Here is a 23204-nt window from a genome sequence, read left to right as displayed (position 1 = left end):
GTTCCTTTTTGTCATTATTATTTATATGATGATGTAATTTAAAGAACTTGGATGACATGAATGGGTTACAAGCATGCCTCCAATAATAAGAAACTAAAATAAAAATGAGATAGAAACTTTACATAAAAGAAATGCAGAGGGGCATGGGGTTGCTACTTACCCTAAGTCAGCAAAGCTCTATCGAAGATAATGTTTCCCTGTGGTGCTTGGGATGTTGAACCTCTGGGATCCTGGAGCTTAATTTGAGGAAGCTAATCCCAAATGATGGCACTACATTCTTTCATCAATGCCACTCACGTTTCAAATTCAGTTAAAGCTCTACTTGACAAATCCAGACATATGCGGCTATTTCAAGATATGCTTCAACCAACAGGATGTTTATATGCAGCTATTTCAAGTGCAATAATTTGAAACAACCTATCATGTTTCTGCTTTTGAAACCTTTGAGGGAAATGTAATGTTGGTCGCTTAGTTTGTCCCTAGATTCCACTGACTACTTTTCTAATGGTCTTCCTTCTTCTTTTGTCACTCTTCACTTTTCTTCTCAACCTCATTCTCAAAAAAACTTCTCTTCTCAACCTTGGCTCCTTCTAATTCCTTTCCAGTTTTAGCAAGACGACATTGCCCCTGCCATCATTTCTTGGATTTGCCTCAGAATTACCAGGAAGTGCCCCCAATGGATGGATACTGATTGTAACGGCTATCTGCCTAACCTGGCTCCAATATACAAATGGAGGCAATATGACTTTGTATCGCAGAGTATGTCTTTGCCATGTATGCCTCTGTCTTTACCATGAATGGAAACACCTCTACTACAAACTCTTTGAGGACATATTCCGAAGATGGATTCTTGTCAACTTGTGGAGATAGTGGGATACCCTTTCTTGATTTTAAAAAATAGGTGGATTTGTAGGCATCACAACATTTGAAGTGCCCTGATTTCCACTCTATGAAAAACTGAAATGATTTCTCGCCCCAGCATTATAAATTTCGGAATATGTTAATTTGGCTCCTATTGAAGTTCTTCACATAATTCACCAAATCGGGTTTACCAAGCATACTTCCAAGTTCCAATAGTGTGTCCATCTCCACATAGTGACAAACAAGAAGACTGCATTTCCTCCTAGGTGCACCACCTGCTGTACCCTTCATTATACTCCTAGTTTGCACAACAAAACCAAAGGTTTAAAGCTGAATCCATGGTAAAAATCCAAAATGAGGGCATCCTCTGCAATTCCTTATGGAACATGTTTCATTCCTCAAAAATACTATTCGATGCTACTTTCCCTGAGCTGCTTGAACATACCCTTGATGTACTCATGACAAATATACTATCACCAATAGTCTCTGCAGGAACATGCTCCATTCTCAAACTTATGGAACCTATTGGCATCTCTGACTAGAAGTATTTTCTTGAAAATCTTTGACAAACCCTTGATGTACTCGTGACAATCTCCACAAACTCTCAAGTTTTTAAAAACACGAATAGGCTTCCCCTCAATTTCATCCCCACCCGAAAGCAGTGCCAAACCAATTGCCAATTTCTCGCTGTGAAATCTCAGGCTCTCATCCTTCGTTTCTTCTTCAACATCGTGTAATGAAAAACTTACTTCTCGTGTGTAACCGAATTCATCTTTCATTTTCTTCTCCATCTTATACAAAAACTCATGGATAGCTTTTGTAAGTGGGTGTGTCTCATCTCTATTGTAGAAAAAGTGCATTTTCTTGTCAATCTCCACCCAACTTTGTCCTGCTTCTTTCTTTAAACCTTTTGCTTTCACCAGTCCTCTTAATCCCTCACATTCTTCCCACCGGCGGGCATCAGCAAAAATGTTTGACATCAAAACATAATTCACGGGATTATTGCCATCTAATTTCAAGAGAATCTCCCCAACTTCTCTTCCTATTTCAACATTCTTGTGCACTCTACATGTACTAAGCAGTGTCTGCCAAATGCCGACATTTGGTTTTAGCGGCATGTTCTCTATCACAACTTTAGCTTCTTTCAAGCGTCCTGCTCGACCTAGGATGTCAACCATGCAAGCATAATGCTCCACTGAAGGTTTTAAACGATTAGAATTGCATAGTTTTGAAAAGTATTCTTCACTTTCTTGAACTAGCCCTGAATGACTACAAGCTGTGAGCAGAGCTAAGTAGGAAACTTCATCAGGCTCAACATTATCCATATGCATTTTCTTGAATAATCCAACTGCTTCTAAGCCAAGACCATACTTCCCATACCCTGTAATCATAACTGTCCAGGAAATCACATTTTTATGTGGCATACCATCAAAAAGTGCTTCAGCTTCCTCTATTAAGCCACATTTGAGATACATATCAATGACTGAGTTCAATACTGATATGTCTAAACCTGCTGGTACTTTTACTGCACAGCAATGCAATTGTTTCCCAAGCTCAACAAGAGCAAAATCAGCAAAGATACCCATCATGCTTGACAGCACAAACCCATCGAATTCGATGCTACTTTCCCTGAGCTGCTTGAACAGGTCCATTGCTTCTGGTAGTTTGCCTTCTTGAGCATTTCCTACCATCAGCGTCGTCCATGATATTACACTTTTCTGTTCAAGTTGACTAAACAACTTCTGCGCTTCAAACAAGTTGCCTGATTTGACATACAAATCAATAAGCGCGCCGGCAATAACTTTCTGGCTAGAAACAAGGAATCCCCTTGTTATCAAAAAGCCATGAATTTGGCTTCCTTCACGGACTGCCTTAAAACCACTGCACGCCTTCAATGTGCTTGCAAACGTAAACTCATCTGGTATTTCTCCTTGTTCTTGCATTTGTTTGAACAGAAACAAAGACTTATCACCAAATCCTCCAGTCGCGTACCCTGCTATCATTACATTCCAAGTTATAAGACTCCTTTCAGGCATTTCATGAAACATATTTTCAGCCTCACCAATTTTCCCACATCTTGAGTACATATCAATAATTGAATTGCCCACAACTGGATACTTTTCAAACCCACTTTTACCACACAACCCATGAATCTGTCGTCCATTCTCCAGAGCACCAATAGAACCACAAGCCTTTAAATTAGTCGATAAAGTGAATTCATTGGGTCTTACATTTGCAGAAACCATTCGAGAGAGAAGTAACAAGGATTCATGAGCATTACCCCGTTGTAAATACCCACACATCAAAGCTGTCCAAGAAACCACATTTCTTTCAAACATTTTGTCAAACACTGAGCGTGCCAATTTAATTCTGCTGCATTTCCCATACATGCCAATGAGATCATTGTTTATCATCAAATCAAATGCATAACCCATCCTCAATACAGCTCCATGAACTTGCTTTCCCACATCCAAAATCAAATTCTTAGAACAATTTCTTAGAAGTTCAGCCAACTTTTGCCTCTCCTTCATTACTACAATCGTACCTTGCTGCATATTCTTATCAGAGAGCTATAGCATTTTATTACTCAAATGACCAACAGAAACCTTCAAATCACTTACGACACTAAAAAAAATGTCTAAATATTTGTCATCTCATTGGAAACTCAGGAAATTGTCATTCCAAGTTTAGCTATTCAATGAAATAGGAATCAAATTTTTTATTGTACATTTTGCTTAGTTGACGGATACAGACTGTTCTAATTTCTTCGGCGACTTATAAATTTCGAACTTTTATTGTACTTTTCATTTAGTTGACAAATACAGACTGTTCTAATTTCTTGGGAGCACTAAGTAGCATTCACATATTGCGGTTTATAATTTGCACTCGCGTAATGTTTTATATGTTGTATTCATGATTGCGAGTTGTAAGTGGCATTCAGTTATTGCGACGTATAAGGCGTATTCACTTACTGCTATGTATAAGTCGCATTCACTGATTGGGATGTATAGGTCGCATTCGTTGATTGCGATCATGGATCGCATTAATTGATCGTGATTTTTCGCGTTGATTGCGATTAATAAGGCCATTCATGCCCAGCGTTCGCGTCGTGCGATTTATAAATCACATTCTCCTATTGCTATTTATAATTCACATTCATCTATTGCGATAGGTTGGATTCATGTATTGGGATTTATAAATCATATTTCATTTATAAGTCGCATGCATTGATTCCAATTTACAATTCGCATTCATATATAGTAATTTATAAGTTGCATTTACGAAGTCTTATTTAATACGATTTATAAGTCGTATTTGGTAATTTCGATTTTATAAGTCGCGTTTCGGTCTCGATTCACATTTCTAACTTCCGTAATAACACCGTAAATTTTCATTTCAAATTTTAACTCTTCCAGATAAAGAAGTGTAACTTAACTACTTTGATGCATATGTACTCAGTAATGCTTTATCACTTGAATTTTGTTGGACTATAATAAATATATACATTAAAGAATAACTCATTGCTCTATATAGAAAAAAAAAACTTTATTTTTGGATAAATTAAAAAGAAAACTTATAAGTAACTAATAAGGAAATATAAAATGAAAATAAAAAATAGGGTAAAAACTGAGGAATGTTTTAAGCGAACATAAATCGCACTCAACAAATGCGGCTTATAAAATGCATTCTGCATATGCGACTTATAAAATGCATTCTGCATATGCGACTTATTGCTTTGCTTGTATTATTAACGACTTCTGTCTAATTTTTTCCATTGTACTTTGTCCAATAAATGTGTTTTGTTCTAATTTTATTAGGAGCTCGTAGTCTTCCAACTTACATGACGCAAAAAGAAACTACAGTAGAACCTCTCTAAATTAATACTTGGTAAATTAATAAACTCTCTAAGATAATATTTTTCCCGGGTCCCGACTTGGGCCAGTGGAAAAAATTACCGATTTCGATAAAATAATAAGATAATATATTTTCGGAAGTCCCCTATATAAATATATGGTCCATTAATATTATAAATTAATAATTCTTTAAATTACAAAAATATCTACGACAATTTAGTGAAATATGATTATAGTATTTTTGTTTTTTCTTAAAATTTAAATCTAGTTGAAGCTCATATCTAACTTTTCTTATTGAATCCAAAAGTTTCGGTATTGTCTTCTCGAACTGCACCAAAAAATTGTGAAGAGTTCTAGATGCGATAAGTGCTTCCTTACGCGTAACTGGTTCCAAAGGTATTTATCTTCTTCAACTTCATCATCAACATTGTTTTCTCCAATGGAATGATCTCTTTTGTACTCATATAGTGCTTTACGTGTTTGATCTTTCGTTGTTGATTTTGTAACACTTTTTAGATGAGAAGCTATTGTTGGGTACAGTTTGAAGAAATTTTCTATGTTGCTTATATAGTTTATTCTCTCACGATCATACATTGAATGTTTATAGTAAAAATACAATGAATAATATTTGATTATTAAGAAACAATGAACATTACAATGATTTATTAATTACAATGAACATTACAATGATTTATTAATTACAATGAATAAACAATGAACATTACAATGAATCATTTAATTAAAAAAATATATTACAATGAATCACAAATCATACATTGTACTTTATGTATAATGAATTTATTTTTTATATTAATTCAATAAATCTGATACATAAATTAGTAAGAAGGTTAATTTTGATGTAATTGAATCTCGAAAACACTTTTAAATTAATAAATATTAATTTATCGATTAAATAATACCTCTATAAAATAATTATATTTTATGGTCCCGATAATATTAATTTAGAGACGTTCTACTGTATTTTAAAATTTTAGTAGTATGATTTAATATTTCTCCACTAGGAATTAGATTAAATTATTACACAATGTTAATCCACTAATATGATCTTCCGACTCACATGATTTAAATTTTAATATACAATGTTATATGACAAAATAGTATTACAAGGAACTTCATATTTTCTCCCGTTTTCAAATAATTAGATAATTTCTCCTATAATAATATTTTACTAGTAAATGATTTGAACAAGTAAAATTTCAATTTAAAAAAAAAAATTAAAAATTTAGTAGTAAGATCTTTAATTTGAAAAACTGTCTATAGAACATCGGGCTAACTGCAGAAACAGCATTGGTGTAAGCGAATCACACTATCATTTTCTAGTTCTGCCGTCCTCCATAATCAAGAGTCAAAGACTCAAACAACAAGACAACTAATACTAGTAATTCTTTTTTGTCTAGATTTTGTGCTGGCAACTCTGGATTTTCCGACAGCACCAAGCTCTTCGATTCTTCCTATGTATCCTTCTTCTCCGTCAATATCTCCCTTCCTTAATCTTGGAAAACGAAGAAACATTCTCAGAAACAGAAGCACAGCCCAAAAAGCTTTAACTGTTTCACAGATATATTGGTGGAGATATGCCCCGTTTATCATATGTTGAAGGTTTGGGTTTCGGGCTTCTCTTTATTGAATGAAAAGTTGTCATGCTCATTTTTTTTTTCTGCATTTGTTTTCATTTGGGTGCTAGATTTAGTGATATCTTTTTTTTTTTAAATGACAACGATGGTGTGCAGGCCAGCTTACGCGCAACTAATCTATCCACCGAGGATTAGACAGACAAATAGGAGAAAATCACATAGTATTTTTTTGCGTAGGTTGGGATTTGAACCTGAAACCTTATAGCTCTCTTCCCACTTCAACAACCAGGTTCTACTTTGATGGAAAGACAAATTAATGTTATAAAAGGGCAGCCCTGTGCATTAAGCTATCGCTATGTGCGGGATCCGGGGAAGGGCCGGACCACAAAGATCTATTGTACGCAGCCTTATCCTACATTTCTGCAAGAGGTTGTTTCCACAGCTTGACCCGTGAACTCCTAGTCACATGTCAGCAACTTTACCAGTTACGCCAAGGATGCCCTTCTAAAATTAATGTTATATTACTGTTTATTAATAAGAAGCATATCATAAAAATAGAATGCATATATTTTTAACTAAGAACCTAAGAATTACAGTGTCAGGTGCTATATAACGAATTTTTGTGTTTTCCAAATTTATATATTGCTTTCTACTTAAAAGGATTGTAGGAGTGCAGTTCAATTTAATAGACAGCATTCTTACAAGTGTCAGGTGCTAGAATGCTTATGTTTAGCTTGGCATAATATATGCACTTGCATAGTCTAGCTCTCTTCAGCTTTGATATATTAAATCTATACCGCTTCAACTTAGTTTTAGCTTGATTAAATTGTCCTTTGCGGATACAGTTATATCTCCATTACCATCAAGACGTGTGTTGCAGAACTCTGCATCTAAGCAGCCTTACTCGGGCTTGTTCTTTTTTCTTGGAAGCCTCGTTATTCTTATTATCCTGGTTGTTCTCATACTCATCCTATGCAAGTTTTTCAAACAAGGAAAACTGCGAGCTTTGATTAGTCGCACAGCTAAGCCTCCAGGTTTCACTGATGCTCTGTCGAATATATTAAATTTGTTATAGTTGTTCAGAATGAAATAGTACTAAAGCCTTTTTTTCAAATGTTACAGGCACGAGTGATGCCCTTAGTGTACATCTTCGTACAATAAGCTACTTTAACTTCCATACGTTGAAGAAGGCCACGAAGAATTTTCATTCAAATAACCTACTTGGAAGTGGTGGATTTGGTCCAGTTTACTTGGTATTAGTTTTCTGCAGCCTTTTTTTTTTTTTTTTTTTTTGTGTTAAAGCTGATTACACTGTTTCTTACATGGATAAAGTTATAATTATGTATGAACTATCCTTTAGTCCCTTGGCTCTGTTATGAGATCTTGAGATATGAGACAGCATCTAAGGTTAATGTGTCTAAACACTTTTAAAAATGAGTCTAGAATCCCTTTTTTAATGCAGACTATACTGTATACATGATACTCTAAACAAGGTTTTGTTTTCCTTAGGGGAAGCTAGGAGATGGACAGTTGATTGCTGTCAAGAAGCTGTCTGTTGACAAATCACAGCAAGGGGAACGGGAGTTCCTTGCAGAGGTGCGACTGATAACAAGCATACAACACAAGAATTTGGTCCGCCTTCTCGGCTGTTGCTCAGATGGGGCTCAGAGGCTGCTCGTGTATGAATATATGAAGAATAGGAGCTTGGACCAAATATTATATGGTATTATATTTCTCTTTCCTATCGGACTTGTTATAAGTTCTTGCTTCTTGAGTTCTGAACTCGGATAGCTATAAGAATGAAAGGAGCCAAACGGATTGAGAAGTAGTGAATATAAGACATCAGAATGTCATTTTCTTTGCACCTTTATGCATCTGTATCACTCTTGAAACCCATATGTTCGTACCCTTGAATGATATCGTCATATTATATTCATTGTTGTGCTGCTTCTCATGGAGTATCATTACATCTTATTTGGGTTCAAGATTGAATGATAGATTGTAGACCCTTGCTTTCATTTATGAAAAAGTGAGTTCTGTGTGCTTTGACCTGAAAAGTTTTCACTACTTGGTTACCCAAGGTTTTAGAGCCGAATCTTTTTTGCTAGTTGTCTCCTACACTTTTGAGGACAAATTACAGTAGCTTGCAATTTCTTTTTCTTTATTCCACGACTTTTAATACTTCAACTTTGTGACACAAATTGTATATCTCTCGATAGTGGGTACCATGACTTGTAGTTCTCTTCCCCTCCCCCTAAAAGAAAGAAAACAAGAAGAAGAAATAGGAACTGGGGACTCAGCATTTCCGTCTGCTATAATTTCCATGAGACAGACAAAAACTACTGGTATAACATCCCCAGGGTTATGAATAGCTGCATGTACTTCTAGAATGTTCTTAATTTCTGAGTCTCTGGTCTAGCCTGGATTTCGGTTGTCATGTTTGCTTTTCACAGGAAAGAGTAATATATTCCTTAACTGGAAAACTCGGCACCAGATAATTTTAGGGATCGCAAGAGGACTACAGTATCTTCATGAGGATTCACACATTAGAATTGTCCACAGAGACATCAAAGCCAGCAATATTCTGCTGGATGACAAATTCCAACCAAGAATTGGAGATTTTGGCCTAGCGAGGTTTTTCCCTGAAGATCAAGCATATCTCAGCACTGCATTTGCTGGAACCTTGTAAGTGTTTTCTCACTTGAATAGTCTATTATGCTATCTCAAAATAACACATTTAACATAGAAGCTCTTTGGAAAGGGTGTGTTTGGTATGACTAGGGAACTTTCCTGATTAATCATTTCCTACTGCGTGGTCTTACATTGTTAGATATGTTCTCCTCGGAAAATATTTTATAGGGAAAAGAATTATCGCTTATAATTATCTCAACTTTACAACTTTTGTAGGCCTGGAACTGATTTTCTTCTACAAGGACCTCAACTCTTACTCTATACCACTTTTTTCCTACCAATACATAAGCAATATTATCAGTTGCTACTTACAACTATTACCAAAACTCTTCCAATATGCCCCATCAGAACCTTATTGTCTTTTCTGCTACCATATGCTGCCTATAATGCCCATCCAAATACTGTGAAAATTATTTAAAGAATAGTTTTCACTAGTAAAACATATTATTTCCTGTGGAATTTGTCAATGACAGTATCTCTAAGAAGGAAATGAGGTTGTGCTTTGCAGTAGTATCGGTCAGGTGTTTAAGTCACAGATTGACGGATTTACAATGTTCTTGCCAATTGCAAGTTACATTGGCATTCTCTCTCTCTCTCTCTCTCTCTCTCTCTCTCTCTCTCTCTCTCTCTCTCTCCCCAAAATAGGAGGAGAGGGTTTAATATACCATATCTGCTATGAGAAGTAATTGCATTGTCACACTTAAACTTGGAGTTAATTGAAGTTTAATGAGGACATTGTTGATATATGTTAATAGTTGCTGGAATCTTTTAGAATTGATGGCTTCTTGCAATGAAATGACATATATGGAACCTAACAAGGCATCATTTTGATAACACTCCTTCCATAAAAACTAACTGTACTACTTCTTAGAACAGGGACAGGGGATTATGCAACTGCATCATATTAAGATAGTTTTATTTAGGGATACCTGTATCCTTAAGGGTGCAGCAAATGGAGTTAGCTTGATGACTTACGAGTTTTATTTAGGGATACCTGTATCCTTATGGCCAATACTTTAATGAACCAACTTCATCTTGTCAAAGTAGGTTCATGGGCTATTATCATGCTTTCTTCCACAGAATAAACTATAAAGAAATCTAAAAACTTACCGAGTGTTTTGCACCCAAGTGTGTGGTCTAGTGGTCAATGAAGTGGGTGCAAACCCTAGAGACCAGGGTTCAAAACCCAACAGAGACAAAAGCACAGGGTGATTTGTTCTTATCTGCATAAGCCTTGGTGGGCAGAGTTATGCGTTACTACTACAAAGGTGGCGGTGAAGCACTGTTACACATGTTATTCTTGAAATGAGATGTAATGGGAAAGTACAAGTGAGGTGTCCACAACTCAACACAAGTATTGGCAGCAAAGATTGAAGATATTGCTGCTGATGTAGGTTGCGCTTTGTGGTACCTTTTATTAGGGATGGGCTACATTAGATAGGATGACTTTCAGCAAGCGCAGTGGACTTCCTTGCTTATAATTTGTGATAGAGATGGTGCTATTGATCATGCACCGTGAAAAGTGAAAAAAAAAGATGACATGAAGAAGAAAGTATGAAATAGCACTAGGAAGCCAGATATAAATCTCGTAGATTACTCCTCTAAATTCAACTCCTAGTTGCTCCATTTCACAAATGATTATACTGTGCTGTTAGTCAAGCGTCGCTTTTACAATTTAATCCTCTTCGATTTGTTTGCTTTCACGTCTTCTAGAGAATTGAATTTAGCAGTTGCAGCTATAAGTATGATATTATTATATATACATGAAGAATAGAGAATTTATTTTGAGAAATCTTCTGATAAATTTATGAATGTTGCTAGATTACTATATTGTCCACAGAATGAAGTTCCATGCTAAACTTGTGCAAAGGGATTTTTCTATTCTTGTAAAATATTTTCATGTCTAAGCGTGCACAAGGAAAAATAAAGGTGACAAAAGCTCTTATTCCTGCATGACGTCAATCAGTACTGTATCCACTTGCTGTCTGTGCAACAGAGAAGCACCAGCAGAAAAAAATGTATTGCCAAATAACTGGAATTGTTAGCTCATACTCAAGAAAGAAAGAAAAAAGTAGAAGTGATTTTACAACTGTTCTCCGCAATCAAAATATGTGAAGACAAGTTTTAACAGTTGAGACAGTATTTTTAGTGTCGTATCTCACAAGATTGAAGCAGTTTGGCTTTCCTTCTCAACTCGGCCGTCTGCTATCTGTAAAAAACATTTTAGTGTTTTTGGATGCGCTCACCATGTGGGGAGAGGGGGTACTTTTTCATTTCATGAACTCCTTAAGCATTAATTTATAGACACGCATCAACACTTTTTATTATAAGGATTGGGTGATTTTATGTAATTTTCGGTATTTTGTATGTGCAGAGGTTATACAGCTCCTGAATATGCCATTAGAGGAGAATTGACTGAAAAGGCTGATATATACAGTTTTGGTGTTCTTGTGCTAGAAATTATCAGTTGCCGGAAGAATACAGATCTTTCTTTGCCTTCAGAAATGCAATATCTCCCCGAATATGTAGGCTGTCTACCTTTAATTTATGTTTTTGTTATCTTTTGATGAAACAGAAAAGGTTGTGTTTTTGAGATTGATTGTTCAAGTGCAGGCATGGAAGCTATACGAAAGGTCAAGATTAATTGATCTAGTTGATCCGAAGATGCGGGAAGATGGCATTGGGGAAAAGGATGTCATGCAAACAATATATGTGGCTTTCTTATGTCTTGAGCCGCATGCAAATTTAAGACCACCAATGTCTGAGATTGTTGCAATGTTGATACACAAGGTTGCAGTAGTTGAAACACCAACTAGACCAGCTTTCTTAGATCGAAAGAGAAGGAAGGACAATAAGCTTTCTTGGGATATTATAACAGATGGTTTTCCTTCTCCTCTGCAGAGTGATTCACCATCAAAGTAAGGGTGCTGTACGTCTTCCGCTGGAAGCTAAATCATTGAATATGGTTGATCCTGATTCTTTTTATCTTTTGTGTTGTCAATAGTATTTGTACATGTATATGTAGATAAGAATACAGCCAGTGTATTAGTATAGGAAATAAGTTAATATGATTGCAAAGTGTTTTTGGTGATTGAAACTGCATCGTGAATGTAATTTGTTGATGAGGAAGTTTTACTTTGTCAGCAATTTTTTGGGAGTTTTCCTTCTCTTGCTGAATTATTTGTCTACAAATGCTTTAGTTCAGAAGAATAAGAGCAAGGAAAGGAATACCGTCTAGTAAAAATAAGGAGAGAAGGGAAAGGAATATCATTTTTCTATTTTTGGTTCAACCAAAATAGTAGAAGGAAAGAGCTAACGGGTTTGGCTCAATTTTGAAGGGAGGGTCTTCGTCCCACCCTTTAGATTACATTCTATGTATATCAGAATAATATTTAATACAGAAAAAATAATTTTTTTGAATAAAATCCTTTCACAATATTAATTAGTAGACATAAATTTTAAAAATGAACGTTATACATAAGATATAATAAGATATTGTAGGTTATTAAGTGTGTTTCATTGTACTATATTTTTCTGATTATCTAAAATAATTTTAAATTTTATGATTTTTCTCCCTTAATTTAGATTAACTTTTCTTTGCAAATATGAAAACAACATAGAAATATGGGGTTAAATAATGATTTTTAGTATGGTCATAACCTTGTAAATGGTTTAGATGTTTTAGTTAACGCAATATTAATGGTTATAGTAAATTTTTGTCTCGAAAATGTATTACTCCACTAATGGAGACTTAACTAATAGCCTGTTTTGGCCAAGCTTTTTTTTTGGGCCAAAAGTGTTTTTTTTTCCTTCCAAAAGCACTTTTGGTCAAAAATTGAGATGTTTGGTCAAGCTTTTGGAAAGAAAAAAAGTGTTTTTGAGGAGAAGCAGAAGCATTTTTAGAGAACCAGAAAAAGTAGTTTATCTCCAAAAGCACTTTTCTGAGAAACACTTTTGAGAAAAATACACTTAGAAGTAGTTTTCAAAAGTTTGGCCAAACACTAATTACTGCTCAAAAGTGCTTTTCAAATTAATTAGCCAAACACAAAGTGGTTCTCACCAAACGCACTTTTTTAAAAAGTACTTTTGAGAAAAACACTTCTCGAAATAAGCTGATTTTAAAAGCTTGGCGAAACATGCTATAATACTCCCTCTGTTCACTTTTACTTGTCCACTATGGACTTTGCACACCCCTTAAGAAATGAAGTGCATAATTTACCATGATACCCATATTAATTGATGCATACTTTTAATGGATTTGAGAAAATGATTTGAAATGAGTAATTAATATTGTGGGTATAAAAATAAAAGAAATTATTTTCTCTTGATATGCTAAAAGTCACAAGTAAAAGCGAAAATCTATTTTTAGAATAATGGACAAGTAAAAGTGAACGGAGAGAGTACATACGAAAAGTTATGCATGCCCCCATAAAGTGAGAGTTTAAGTTTTTATACTACAAGATTAAGTTAATTTATCAAAACTGATAAAATAACATGGAAAATAGAGCAATAACTTTCTCTAATAAATTAAATTGCACTAATAATATAAAAATTATTTAAATGAAATTAAAACTAAGAGTTATAATGTACCACCAATAGAAGGAACCTAAAGTGTGTTTATTCCAAAAAGGAAAAACAAAAACAAGAAAGGAAATAAGGGAACATTGAGAGAGAGAGAGAGATGAATGGAAGAATAGCTTTTTATTCTTTCAACGAGCAATTAATGGAGTTTGGTGAGGCTTCTGTTGTAAAGATGTTGATATATCATTCTCTCCCCCCTCGTTCTTCTGTATACATACTTTACTTTTCCAAATGACTATAAACCTGGCAACGCGCAGCTTCAAATGTTTTCTCTCAATATAATTAACTGACTCTTCTTCTCCCCATTCCTTTTGCTCCCAATATATATATTTTTCATATGTAAAGTCACTTTCACTTGAGCTCCATTTTAATTTCCTTTCTATGATGAAATCTCATCATCTGCTTTTCTTTGTGGTACTTATTCTTTATCAAGCTTTGGCAAATATGGAGTACTCTAGAGTTATGGCAAGAGAAATATTTTTCAACAAATTAGTTAAACCAACTATGAGTTATGAATTAGCTACAGAAAGTAAAAGCCAAAATTTGATTAAAGTTCATTTCTCAAGGTACTTCTCCAATGGCAGCAGCTTGACGAAAAATAAGAATAACATTGGCAATGGTGATGATAAAAGAATGGTTCCTACTGGACCTAATCCTTTGCATAACAGGTAACAGTGGGATTTTAATTTTTTGCTTCTTGTTCTGTTGAAAATGGGAGAAGTTTTTGAGTTTTAGGCAAGGAAGATCGATCGAATGGGTAATTCTGAGTTGGTATGTCGAAAAGTCAGAATTTGTTATGGACTATATATCTTGTATTCTGGCATGGTCAGTTGATTGTAACTATATGTAGGAATATCTACCTTTTTGTTTTTTTCCTTCTTTTATAAGTATGCTTTGATCTCATCTTCAAATCCCTATTTTACTTCTTTTAGTGTGTACATTCCTTTAAAAAGAAAAAATAGTATTCGTCTAAGATCAGGTTTTGTCTTCTATGTAACGGCATCAGAACTACAAGTTTAGAGTGTGTTAAATTTTGATTTTTGACAATTAACACTTAGGTTCATTAATTTTTTGGCAGATTATACCGTGTTTTTCTTTTTTATACTAGTTAAATTCACAGTAAAAATATACTCGTCGTTCAGGTATACAAAGAGAATGCCAGGTATTTTATATATATATACACACACAAGAGAGTGGCTACATATGCAGCATTTTAATCTCATTTTTACCGATTTATATACGATATGGTCACCAGTTAATTAGGTTTGGTCTCAATTTCTTTATATCAAGTCAAATTAAGGAACCAACAACAATGCAATATAGAATAACGTGCCTAAATGTTGCATCTGTTGATGATGCAACGAAATAGAAAGATTTGTAAAATAAATTCTCTAAGTAACTAATTATTAATCATGGACAGTTTTTATCTTTCAGCGTCTGAAATGAAGCATCAACTTCACCTGTACAAAGAAAATTCTTCGTTTCAAAAATAAACAGAGGAAACGATAAACCTCAAGAGTATCCACTAATATTGTTATTAGGAAAGCAAACTTTTTTGAGGAAATTTTTCGACAGTACTAAAGTGGAGAAACAAAAAGAAATGGCAAGTCTTCTTTTCTCAACTATCAGAATTTCTTTGTTACGTTATTTTCATGCTTGTTGACTTATGTTCTATTTTATTTTTTCTGACAACGATATTTTCTAATTTCTGACATAAATTAGCAAGTCAAATTTCTTTAATTGTCAAATTATGAAGTACTATGTTTTTTAGAGAAACAAAAGTATAGATAATCTTTGTGAGTTTCAAACGAATAAATAGTTTTCTTGAAAAGTATAAAGCGAAGAGAAGCTCCTTTTGACACATCGAATCTTGATCCCTTACAAATGCTTTGACAGGGATATGAATTCCCAACAGGGAATCAGCATTCAATTTCTATTCTACAGATAAAACACAACAAAAAATAATTAATGTAACCATTTTTCTCCCAAAGTGATGAAAATTTAATGTTCTCTGCTGCATACCCACCGCCCATTACGTCCATGCATGCATGCTCTCTCTGCAATCCCACCTCCCTTTTTACACAAAGTCTTTTTGCTTTATAAATATTTCCTTGGGACTCGAGTTCAACTGTTGACAAGTCTAAGTAAGCCTTTGGATATAAAAATTGTGATTTTTGAAAATAAAATGGTATTTGGAGTTAAGTTAAATAATGATATTTGAAATTATATTTGGACATTGCATTACACTTGAAAAAATATTGCAGTTTGATTATTTTTTAAAATCATTTTCGAAAAATCTTCAAAAAATTACAATATGGGCAAACACATTTTTGGAAGAAAAAATATCCGAAAGAAAGGAAAAAAAATCTGAACAAACGGGTTCTAAATAAATTGGAGCAAGAAAAAGAAAATACAATGACTTTCTTATCTTTTAGTTCTAGTTTATAAGAAAGTATCAAGATTTTCTTCAGAGTTAATTATTCATTCTTACTTTTTATTTACCCTAAAATTGGATAACAATTAAATTTATATACGGTTTTAAAGATACGTGATTTGATTCAACATGAATAGTTAAGAATATCAGATAAACGAATTAAAGACGAAATAAACGATCAAACCAATTATAATGTTATGGCCAGACGTAAACCTATATTGAACAGTCCTAGCTCGTCCTCGATCGGACCCTCGATTCATGAATGAAGAACAAGATAAGTGAACAAGAACTTTATCAATAACTAAAAGGCAAAAAAATAAACTTGTATTGCTTTGGTTTGCGTGTTACATTGTGTGCTACAAAAAAAAATTCCCTTTATATAGTTGGCGAGTTTCATCCTTAGTATATGTCTAAAAAGGGTAACTTTTTTCTCGTTAATTACTGATTCATAATCGATATTGAGCGAGATCCGTGTTGTGATATTCGATTGGGTGCGAATATCACAACCCTCTATCTGTCATGCGTAACCGTTTACCGTATTTCTCGAGGTCTTAGAACTCATTCTTGGCCCGGAGTGCGTCGCTTTATCATACCCGATGGCGGGCATATCGTTCACTCTTCCTCGATCTCGATACGAGGGGTTTCTAACCTCGATTATAATCTTGTGCATCCGTGCCCTTCTTCCACTTTTTCACCGGGAAATTGGGGTAGACATTACCCCCAATTTTACCCGTATATAGATAGTCCCCTCATTTTTCGAAGAGTAGGTTTACCGAAACGACGGAAAGAGATAGATGAACCCCGGTTCCTTCCTTCGTACGTTACAACCGACATGACAGGTAATTCGTAATGTCCCATTAGTCGCGTCGTTCTGACTTCGGACACGTGTCAGTCACCGATTCACTGTCCTCGATAAAAGCTTTGACCCTTTCTCACTTCTTCCACTTTCCGATTCTAGAATTTACCCTCGAACTTTCTAATTGGTTTTAACTTCTCCTAATCTTCATACATTGCTCCTTCAACCTTCATATCTTCATCTTCAATCCTCATACATTTGCTTTGGATCTTCAACCCAGATATTCATACCTTCATACCATCTTCAAACCTTCATATTTTCCTTCTAACCTTAATATCTTTCTTCAAACCTCCAAGTCATTGAGTCAGCAGGATGCTCCTTCATCTTCCCACCCGGCCACACATGTTAAGGTGGCCATTCCCGAGGTGGCTCAGGAGCCCCCCATGAAGAGATTCATACCCGAGGGATGCTCTATCGGGAACAACTTCAACGTCGAGAAGGGCTCTAGTCAACAGGACCGAGGCGAGGGAGCATGAATATACATATGCTCCATTATCGAAGAAACTATACCCATAGTCTGAGCGGACTGTAACTGGGAAAGTAAAGACGTGGTCGTCCCCGGGACCGATGATGACATCATTACTCACGTGGAGGGGTATTTAAGTATTTACACTTACCTCTTCACGCTTGCCCTGGTGGACCCCATAGTTCTTGCTTTTTGCAAAAGGTATGAGGTGTGCCTAGGGCAAATCCACCCATCGTTTTGAAGGACCGTGATCCTCTTACATTATTTCGTGAACACTACTGAATCCCCTTGATTCACCCTCGACCACATAATACGCTTATACAGTTCCCGAATCTTCTGAGGGGGGCTGATTAAGCTCGTCCACCGAGCAAGCAAGGCTCCGTTCTCGAGCATTGACGAGGACCGAGATCTAGGATGGCAGGGGAGGTTCCTTCGGGTGAAAACCGAAGACCTCATACCTTCCGAGTTTCTGTCATTCGCCGAGAAGTGGAACGTATCTCGTAAGTACTTTCCTTCTCGAGTATTTGTCATTTCTTTTTGTTCTTTCTCTCATTGCCTATGTTTGTTGCCGTGCAGCTATTGCCCAAGTTCCTAATGCAATTCCTCACTTTAAGGAGTGCATCGAGGGGGTCTACAAATAGATGGCGTACTCCGAGCGCGCATGGAGCAAGCTCTCGAAGGGAAAATGGGAGGCCCATTCCCACGGTGAGGTTCTTTCTTAAATAATTACCACCATGTTTTTAGCTTACACAATGCAAACCCTTTCTCCTTTCTTAAAGGTTTGCCTAAGACCACCGAACTTAGGCCGTTGGATGAGGACGAGGATTTGTCCTCGCTTGCCGAACCCTCCATTTCGGGACAACATGGGGCTATCGCGAAGGAGGAGGAGAAGAAGAATAACAAGAAAAGAAAGTCCTCGGGTTCCCCGGACGTCGAGGCGAAGAAGAATAAGGTGACCATCCGTGTCCGGAAACCCCAAAAGAGCACCAAGTCGATTCCCTTTACCGGCTCAGGGATGAGCCCGAGGACGATGACCTTTTTATTGCTCATGGGTCGACCCTCAACGAGGGGGAGCAGGCGACGAACGGGAAAGAGGACCAAGAGGTCGATACCCCTCTAATTCAGGAACCAGAGGGAGAGTCGGGGGTTGTGCCCCCCGGGAAGTCACACCTGTCTTGAAGGAGGCGGCCGGTGTCATTGACATCATGGAGACACCCTCCTACACCGATTCCATGCTCGAAGAGGCCCAAACGGGCAAAAGAGAAGTCAAACGAGGTGGCGCAGGGACCAGAAGGCGCCCTCAACACGTTCTTTAACGGCATGGATATGGCTGCACTGGAGGATATTTCTGGGCTTGGTCACCTGGAAGTAGGGGTGTACATGTGGCGGTTTGGTTCGGGTTTTTATTAAACCAAAATCAAACCAACTATGTCGGTTTACTAAATTTATAATCAAATCAAACCAATATAAACTCGATTTTTGTCCGTTTTTCGGTTTATGCTTGAAAAAGAGATCAAATAATCACCAATTGTCCGCATGATTACTATTCATTAAAATATATGAGGAATAGCTATTGTTCGTATGAATCATAATTCCATGATCTTCCATAATAGAAAATGACAACAAACATGTGATAAACCAAAACTACAACCCAACTTATAGTTCCACAAAAATTATTAAGTTAATTAAAGTTGGCCAAAATAAAAGTTAGAAATAAGCAGCAAGTAGCCAAGCACCATGAATAGGTTGACACTATTTTGTTTAACTGAAGTTCTGAACTAATCAATACTCAAAAGGTCACCTGGACATTCTGGAAAAAAATAGCTACATGTTAAACAATATAAAGATAGAATCAAATTCATTATGAATTAAATATATAAAATTACCTTCTTCAACTTGCTCAATTTTCTTAATTTCTTCTAGATAGTCTTGAAGCTTGCATTCCTTAGGTGACTGTAAGAATACTTTATAATAGCATTTCGAACATTAAAAAATTCATGGAAGAATGCATTCGAAGTAACTTATAAGCTTCCTGAAAATTTTAAAATGGTCTGGTAAAAAACATTAAGGAACGTGATAAAAGCTTTCACAATCTTCCAATCATCAGCATATGGATGTCCTTTTGTTACCTCTCGACAATACTTTTGGTACTTATGGTCATCCACGTACATTCTTGTAAAGGCATTTTCAAATTTCACAATTGTATCTAACATTGTATATGTAGAGTTCCACCTAGTCTCAACATCAAAACTCAAAATACCGTGATTGTCTATCTTAACTTTCTCAACATGTGACTTGAAAGAAGCAAACCTTGAAGAGGAAGACTTGACATATTTTACTGCATTTCTAATACGAGAAATGGGCTCAATTTGTTCATCTAACCCATCTTTTATAATCAAGTTCAAAATATGTGCATTACATCTAACATGTAAAACTCATTTCCCAATATTACTCATTTCCTGTCATCAATACGTGCCTTCAAATGCTTAATAGCAGCATCATTCATACTTGCATTATCTAGCGTCACCGTAAATAAGTTCTCAATACCTCACTCTAATGTACAAGCTTCAATACTCTTAGCAATAGTCTCTCCCTTGTGATCTGGTATTTGGAAAAAGTTAAGTATCTTCTTTTGTATATTCCATTCATCATCAATCCAATGGGCGGTGACAACCATATAAGTAAAATTTTGGAGTGATGATCATGTATCACTAGTAAGACATACATGTTGGTTCTTGATAAGTTTTTTCTATTTTTCTTTCTCCTCTTGATAAATCTTCAAACAATCTCTAGCCACAGTTACACGAGAAGGTAATTCAAAATTAGGCAAAGCCTTATCCATTAACTTTTGAAATCCTTCTCCCTCAATAACTTTAAATGGTTGCTCGTCAATAATAACAAATTCGGCAATTGCCCTCCTAATATCCTCCACATTATACACTACCCTTTCAATAGTTATTTTACCAGGTTCTTGTCCCCCTTCTTGGATAGGTGTAAGTTTCAATGTAGATTGCTTCCTATCAACAAATCTAAAAGGAGATTTAAGACATATCAAATTTAAATGATTCCACAAAAGTAGAAGTTCCATTAGTCTTGGTCTTGGAAGCAAAGTGTTTTACACAATAATTGCATTTTGCTCTACGTTTGCCTCCTTTATCAATAAATTTTGTAAAGTGATTCCAAATCTCATATGTTTCTCTTCTAGTATTACCAGGCTTAGAATCAGTATATGAAGGATTTGTCCTTTTTTTATTTTTAGGAGGAGTGCGTGTATGAGAAGTGTTTTTACCTTTCTTTTGAGGTGCCACCGGCACAATCAGAGGATCATTGACAATCATCTCCACATTTATTTCAGTGGTAGTTTCCATCTAGAAATAGAGTCTCTACACATAATAAAATATTCGTATTACTTACTGAAATTTAAAGAAAAATAAATGAGAAAAAAGAGAAGTTTGGAAGCTTCTCAAATTCAGGTTACTTCTTAGAGAACCTTTAACATTAAGCAGTGATTTCATCACAAATGTAAATGCAATATTGGAGTAAAAGAACACAACTCGTAATATCAAATTTTAGGACCAATAATCTAAGATAACAATTATACCCAAATTTAAAGGGACAAAATAACATAATTGGTTTAATCAAATACTTTAGCTTACCAATTATATTGGAGCAGTAAGACTAATATGTAATTACAAACTTGAATAGTGGCACGGAATTGCAAAGAAGGAAGCTCGTCGTGAAGTGGATGGAATGGTTTTCACTATTTGGGGTTCTTTGACTTTGGAGTTGGAAGATAGGAAAGATACGGAAGAATGAAGACAAGGAATAACCTATTTTATTGTCTTTTCTTATTTTGTTTTAGTTTGGGCTTAAAATTTAGGTTGTGTAGTTAGAATCTATTAAGTGGATAGTGAATTTACAAGCCCACAAATAAATAATATCTCAAGACATTGAAAACTATAAAATAATTTAGAAAATACTTACAAATTAGATTTAATGATTATTTTTTTTGTATAAATTTATATATATATTATGTCGGTTTGATTTAGATTCGGTTTGACTTTTTTGTCGGTTTGTTTTAGATTAGGTTTGACTTTTTTTGTTAATACCAAACCAAACCAAGAGTGATCGGTTTTTTATTTTCAAACACCAAACCAAACCACAAGTCAGTTTTTTTCTTCGGTTTGACTTGGTTCGTTGGTTCGGTTTGGCTTGTACACCCCTACCTGGAGGTCCTGAAGAAGGACGTTCCATCCGGAGCGGGCGGGCCAAGTTCGAGCCCAAAACAAGTTAAGCCATTTCCTGCTCTAAGCGTGGACCTCGAGTGCAAGAAGAGGGTTGTTCTTATAATCCCGGAGGATGCCCGAGTTTTGTCTGTTCCGGTGGGTGTAGCTAGCTACCTTTGATGCCTGGTGACCGAGGACCATCAAGCAAAGATGAACGAAGTGCGTACGTCGAGCCTCTTCAATGAGGCGCAACTAGCGCTGAGCCGGGTGAGGCATCAACCCTTTTGTGAATCTCACTTTGGTTTTTGATATTCCCTACTAACTTCATTATTTTTCAGGCTTCAGTGCTTTATCATGAAAGCTTCCTCCAGTACCTCTTGGAGATTAGCCAGCTCGAGTTTGAGCTCAAAGAGCAGGTCCGGAAGAAGGATATGTATAGGGCTCTTAGTGAGTAGTAGGACAAGGCCCTCAAAGACCTCCCGGTTCTCCAGGATGAGATGGAAAAATCCCACAAGGAGGCCTCGACCCTGAAGAGGGAGCACGCCGACCTGGTTGAGAATGTAAAGATCTTTGAGGCTAAAAACGATAAGCTATTCGTGGTGACTAACAACACAACTTCACAGGTCCAAGAGAAAATAGACCTGATCGACCAGCTTCGGGTTGAGATAGATGAGGTCAAGGCCACGACCGAGGTATGGAAGCGCAAGATGAACCTGTTGGCTTTGGAGAAAGAAGCTTCAAAAGAAGAGCTGGAATCAGTCGAGAACTAACTTCAGGTGGCGAAGGACAAAGACGATAAGTGGTCTCGGCTAAATGATGATCTCCGGGCAAACTAAGCTCGGCCGTCATGGAACGGGATGCCCTCGGGCAAGAATATGCCGCACTGAGGTCCAAATTGGATGCAAACTCTTCTGATGCAGAGGAAATGTTGGCCCAGTACAAGGACGATGTGGTGGTAGCCTTGTCCCACTTAAAGACGAAGACTGAGTACATAAAGAAGCTATCCCGGAGAGAGACTCTCGAAGAGATCCATGCCCGAGGTTCGTACCTATCAGACGAGATTGAGGAAACTAGGAGACTCGAGGTTGAGGCGAAGGAGCTCTACGAGCCTGAAGGTCCCGAAGGCTCTGAGGGTTCCGAGGGCTCCAACGGTTCCGGTGATGAGTCAAGCACCGGTGAAGACTAAGCGTAGATGCCTTAGTTCTTTTTCAGATTTTCCTTATGTATATTGTTTTGTTTATTTTGAGGTTGTTTTATCGTGCCTTTGTAAATATATTTTGGAGTATATAAAGTTTTTCCCTTTTTGGCAATACCGTGTCTTTACCTTTCCAGCATCTACTTGCAATTTTCTATTTGCCTATTGTTTTTAATGCCTTAGCATAAAATCAGATATAATTTTGGAGCATCCGTTTTTGGGAGCCCAACTTCGATGCATCTTCGGTTTACTTGTGGCTTCGAATCCTCGGGAAAACTGAAGGTTTATAAGATTCTTAAAGTATTTTTAGACGATGTTTTTGCCAAAGGTAACCTTTTAGTAGGTTTCAATTTTTCGTAAGGACCTTACTTTCTGGTTACTGACTTCAGACGTTTTTAGGGTGGCCGTAGCCTTTTGTTTTTAGGGTGATCATAGCCTTTTGTTT

At 36.2% G+C, this 23204-nt stretch overlaps 2 protein-coding genes across 2 annotated transcripts; one reads left to right on the top strand and one right to left on the bottom strand.

The window, feature by feature from the left end:
- Positions 1-88: 88 nt before the first annotated feature.
- LOC107774105 (putative pentatricopeptide repeat-containing protein At3g15130) lies at positions 89-3794 on the bottom strand. Its single transcript, XM_075236520.1, has one exon. The coding sequence runs from the start codon at positions 3414-3416 to the stop codon at positions 1335-1337; it is 2082 nt and encodes a 693-aa protein (XP_075092621.1). The 5' UTR covers positions 3417-3794; the 3' UTR covers positions 89-1334.
- Positions 3795-6017: 2223 nt separating this feature from the next.
- On the top strand, positions 6018-12164 carry LOC107774104 (putative LRR receptor-like serine/threonine-protein kinase At1g56140). The gene is made up of 7 exons (XM_016593571.2): positions 6018-6335; positions 7156-7344; positions 7433-7563; positions 7820-8033; positions 8764-8995; positions 11376-11526; positions 11615-12164. Exons 1-7 carry the CDS (start codon positions 6311-6313, stop codon positions 11921-11923), a joined length of 1251 nt encoding a protein of 416 aa, XP_016449057.1. The 5' UTR covers positions 6018-6310; the 3' UTR covers positions 11924-12164.
- The last annotated feature ends 11040 nt before the right edge of the window (positions 12165-23204 follow it).

This window comes from Nicotiana tabacum, chromosome 18 (genome assembly GCF_000715075.1).
Source record: "Nicotiana tabacum cultivar K326 chromosome 18, ASM71507v2, whole genome shotgun sequence".
NCBI lineage: Eukaryota > Viridiplantae > Streptophyta > Magnoliopsida > Solanales > Solanaceae > Nicotiana > Nicotiana tabacum.
This window is presented reverse-complemented; position numbering and strand designations above follow the sequence as displayed.